The following is a 3,623-nucleotide window of genomic DNA, read 5'->3' on the forward strand; positions in this document are numbered from 1 at the left end:
CAGAAGAATATTATCAGCAAAGATCATCAAGATGATACAACACCAGCTTGCTACTAAATAATTGATAAATATGCTATTTTTAATGAGATTCACTATTGCATTCAAAAAGTACAGACGCACCGAACAGGCCCTTAGTGAGTCGCGTTTCAGAAGCTCAGCCGCTGCCCAGGATATTGCCTTTTTAACAGTGAATCAATGATTAGTTCACTTTTACTATTTAAAGCTAATCTCAAATAGATGATAAACTAATCAAGATCTTATGATTTACTCTACGAAGTAGTCATAAATGAATTCTATCTATTCATCTCTATATTACTTTAAAGTCTAGAATAATTAATATTTTTATAATATATTTCTATTCTTCTTCTCTTTAGCTATAATCTAAGATGATTCACAAATCAAAGATGTGTGAGAATTATATAATTGAAGGTCAAAATTGAAATAATTTGAAGAATCTAGATGAGGCTTAGTGACAAAAGTGGTTTAGTATCATGCTGCTGTGCCTGCTGAGATAAAGTTTGTAGTGAGGCACACCAGCCACAGATGTGTGTATGCATAACTTACATCTGTGCTTTTATTTTTAATTTTTAGAAATAGACTAGAGCTGAAGTTCAAAGTTCAATGAATATTTAACAACTTGCAACAATCTAGACACATCTACTACCTTTCTATGAACTTTTTTTTTTTTTTTTTTTTGGGGCCATCGCGTAGTACTACACCTGCTTGTCTGCATGCATACCAGAGAAAGAGAAAGCATATACACAGTATATATATATACTGTACATAAATGTATAGACAAGAACGCCCAAGAAGATAGCCAGTATCCCCTTAATATCATCATCACAAAAAAAAAAAAAAAAAAAAAGAAAAAAAAAAAAAAAAAAAAAAAAAAAAAAAAAAGGACCCAAAGGTACGGCAACTAACATCAAACCAAAGTAGATTGTGTACATAAAAGCCTTGCCCCTCCTCTACCTTTCCCGTGTGGAAGCCGCCGTGAGAAAAACCAAAATCTCACGGGTAGCGAACAGAAGACGTTGCCAACATCGCCGGCTATACTGTGGCATTACTCCGCTCCTCAGCTAGGATGTATGGCATGCGGCAGCAAGTACGTTCGGTTTCGTGGCATTGTTGTTCTGCAGGAACCGCGCATTGTGGCCCATGACAGACTTGAGGGTATTGAAGACGGTGACGTGCATTGGGATAGGTTTTGGGACAATGTAGAAATTTACGCCCTCCGTGCAGGGCGGCGTGGTCAGGCTGCCTGTATAGGTGTAGAGCGGATGCTTGTTGACTAGGTAGGTGAGGTCGGCGAGGTTTAATCTTGGGATGGTGACTTCCTTTCCGGGAGTGGCTACTTGGTGGACATTATGAATCACCTTATCTAGGGAGCAAACGGAGTGCTTGGTCGAGACTTGTACCAACAAGGAGACAACTGCGAGTTCCTTATGGTTATCTGTGGCAATTTCAGTTAGACTAAACCTCATCTTCTTTTTTCTTTTTGTCTGCTTCTCTAATCTTGCAACTTTACTGTCTAGGTATTAAGGGTCTTAAAAAGGAGTGTTTGACATACGTTTGCCGACGTGGACCAAATGTATCTCAGCAACGAAGGGCTCGCCCTTCAGAGTGTGCTCACTGGGGTGGTGGAAATGAAACTGCTCTAACAAAAATTCGAGCCCATTGATTTTTGTTTTCCCTTGTAGTGCGACCTCCAAGGTTGTTCCCAAGTTCATCAAGGTCACATTCTGGACGGGAACATGCATTTTCAGGGAGCCCGCGGAAACTCGGTAAACGGAATCGTCGACATTAATGGGGGATTGTGTTCTTCCAATACCGCAGAGTATATAATCCGCTGATAGGGTATGCCAGTTCGTGGGGCCGTTATAGGGGCCATACCCAAAATTCGGCGGCTCAAACGGCTTGTGGTCGTCAGCAGCTCGACGATGAAGATAGGTACCGTGTGCGCATGACGACAGGACAGCCCTTGCGTTCAGCAGAACCAGGATTGCTAATGGTAGAATCAGCATTCCGAGCTGGAGAGGAGTCTCCGATCTTATGCGATTTTTGTTATCGGGTCAAAAGAAAGAAAGAAAGAAAGAAAGAAAGAAGAAAAAAAGACCGACAAAGAGAATATGGCGACGAGAGGAAATGGGGTGAAATCAAAGAAAGAGCGGGTTGATTTAGTTTCTCGAGAAGGGGAAAGAAATTAAAAAAAAAGAAAAAAGAAAAGGCGGATCTTGCGAGATATCGTGTCGTCGTACAGGTAGATAGATTCGATAGATGCCCTCTTAATAATTAGCCGTCACATCCAGCGTTTGCGTACCAGGTTCCTACAAAAGGAGTATGGCTTAAGCGGCCTGTGACAGGGAACTGTCAGGCTGGAGGAGTCTAATGATACTTCTATGAAGTCTATCCTCCTGAGAGAGCCCCCTGTGGCGTTGATATCGCGCACCCAGCACCCACGAGGTTGGTACTGTACATACATGTCATGTACATGTACATAGGGTATTATTGTAGGCAGGGCTCTTTATAGGAACGGTAAGGAGGAACCAGCCGGGTCGAGAGCATGCGAAGTGAATAGTCAACATCTCTCTGGCCATGGATTGCCTCATAGAGGCTCAACATCTCCCTGATTATCACTAGGCGTGAAGCACATAACTAGCGGGCTGCTAGGGCGCTAATTTCTGAGCAGATTGAAAGGTTTAAGGCACAGCCTCCGGATTCTTCTAATCAGGTAACGGTAGACGTCAGAAAATGGAGGGGTTCCAGTGGAAGAGAAGTGTAAGGCCGCTAGGGCTTAGGGCACCGTCACGTGGTCACCACGTGACCCGCACAGGCCGTGGCAACCTTATATCCCCTGGACCCCTGCTCTCCTTCCATAGCTAGTTCTCCTACTCAAGAATCAGTAATATCATGACCTGTTGTATAGCTGCAGTTCCACCCTGATATCCACCAGTGACACGGCTCTAACAAGAAGTTGAGGAAAGTTATTATATGATCTTGGTTAACTTTTTAAGTTAATCTAACTTACTATTGTGGCGGACATACTGCTTGTGAATGTAACCGTAGGCGGGGCAGGCAAGCCACCAACTATTTATTATTATTATTATAAGGCTCTCCGCTGTAGTACAAAGGTCTTTTTGGCCTAGTGGGAAGAGCCTGCGCCTAGCAGCTGTTAACCTTATTGTGACTAGACATGTCTTGTCTGGGACGGACGATAACAAGAACCACTTTATTTCCAATAATTGAAGATTTTCAGATTCATTTTTCAAATAAAAAAGTTAGTTTCAGATAAAGAATACAATTCATTCTGATCTCATTATTATATTGAAAATAATATTAAATGAGATTATGAAATTATTTCTAACTTAACTATATAATATCATAATATATTTATTTTTTGAAAAATTCAACAAAGATATCATTAGATTCATTACTTTTCTCAATATAGATGAAAATTTTGTCTGAAGTTTCAACTCACTCAAGATTCATATAATTTAAAAAAAAGAAAGAAAAAATAAAACTATGATAACAATCTTTTAATCTCTGTTCTGTTACTTCTGTATCATTCCAATAATAATAGGCAGACTTACAGTATTAGAAACAAGACTGTCTGTCTGGTGATG

At 40.6% G+C, this 3,623-nt stretch overlaps 1 protein-coding gene across 2 annotated transcripts; it reads right to left on the reverse strand.

Annotated features, from left to right (window-relative positions):
• Positions 1–892: 892 nt before the first annotated feature.
• Positions 893–3,061, reverse strand: BDCG_07036. 2 transcript variants are annotated; one of them, XM_045422805.1, is made up of 3 exons: positions 3,029–3,061; positions 1,571–2,963; positions 893–1,453 (listed from the first exon to the last, which is right to left on the reverse strand). In XM_045422805.1, the coding sequence occupies exons 2-3, from the start codon at positions 2,022–2,024 to the stop codon at positions 1,080–1,082; spliced, it is 828 nt and encodes a 275-aa protein (XP_045281937.1). In that variant the 5' UTR covers positions 2,025–2,963; positions 3,029–3,061; the 3' UTR covers positions 893–1,079. The 2 variants fall into 2 exon arrangements, with proteins under 2 accessions (XP_045281937.1, XP_045281936.1); XM_045422804.1 differs by having other exon boundaries at positions 1,571–3,061.
• Between the last annotated feature and the right edge of the window lie 562 nt (positions 3,062–3,623).

Source organism: Blastomyces dermatitidis (assembly GCF_000003525.1).
Source record: "Blastomyces dermatitidis ER-3 genomic scaffold supercont1.7, whole genome shotgun sequence".
NCBI classification, from domain to species: Eukaryota; Fungi; Ascomycota; class Eurotiomycetes; order Onygenales; family Ajellomycetaceae; genus Blastomyces; species Blastomyces dermatitidis.

What these genes read in the sequence shown, in the direction of transcription:
- BDCG_07036 (XM_045422805.1), bottom strand. Translation starts at nt 2,024, where the DNA reads ATGCTGATTCTACCATTAGCAATCCTGGTTCTGCTGAACGCAAGGGCT. An exon ending in TTTGGTCCACGTCGGCAAAC is followed by an intron (nt 1,454 to 1,570) that starts GTATGTCAAACA and finishes AAATTGCCACAG; the next exon opens with ATAACCATAAGGAACTCGCA.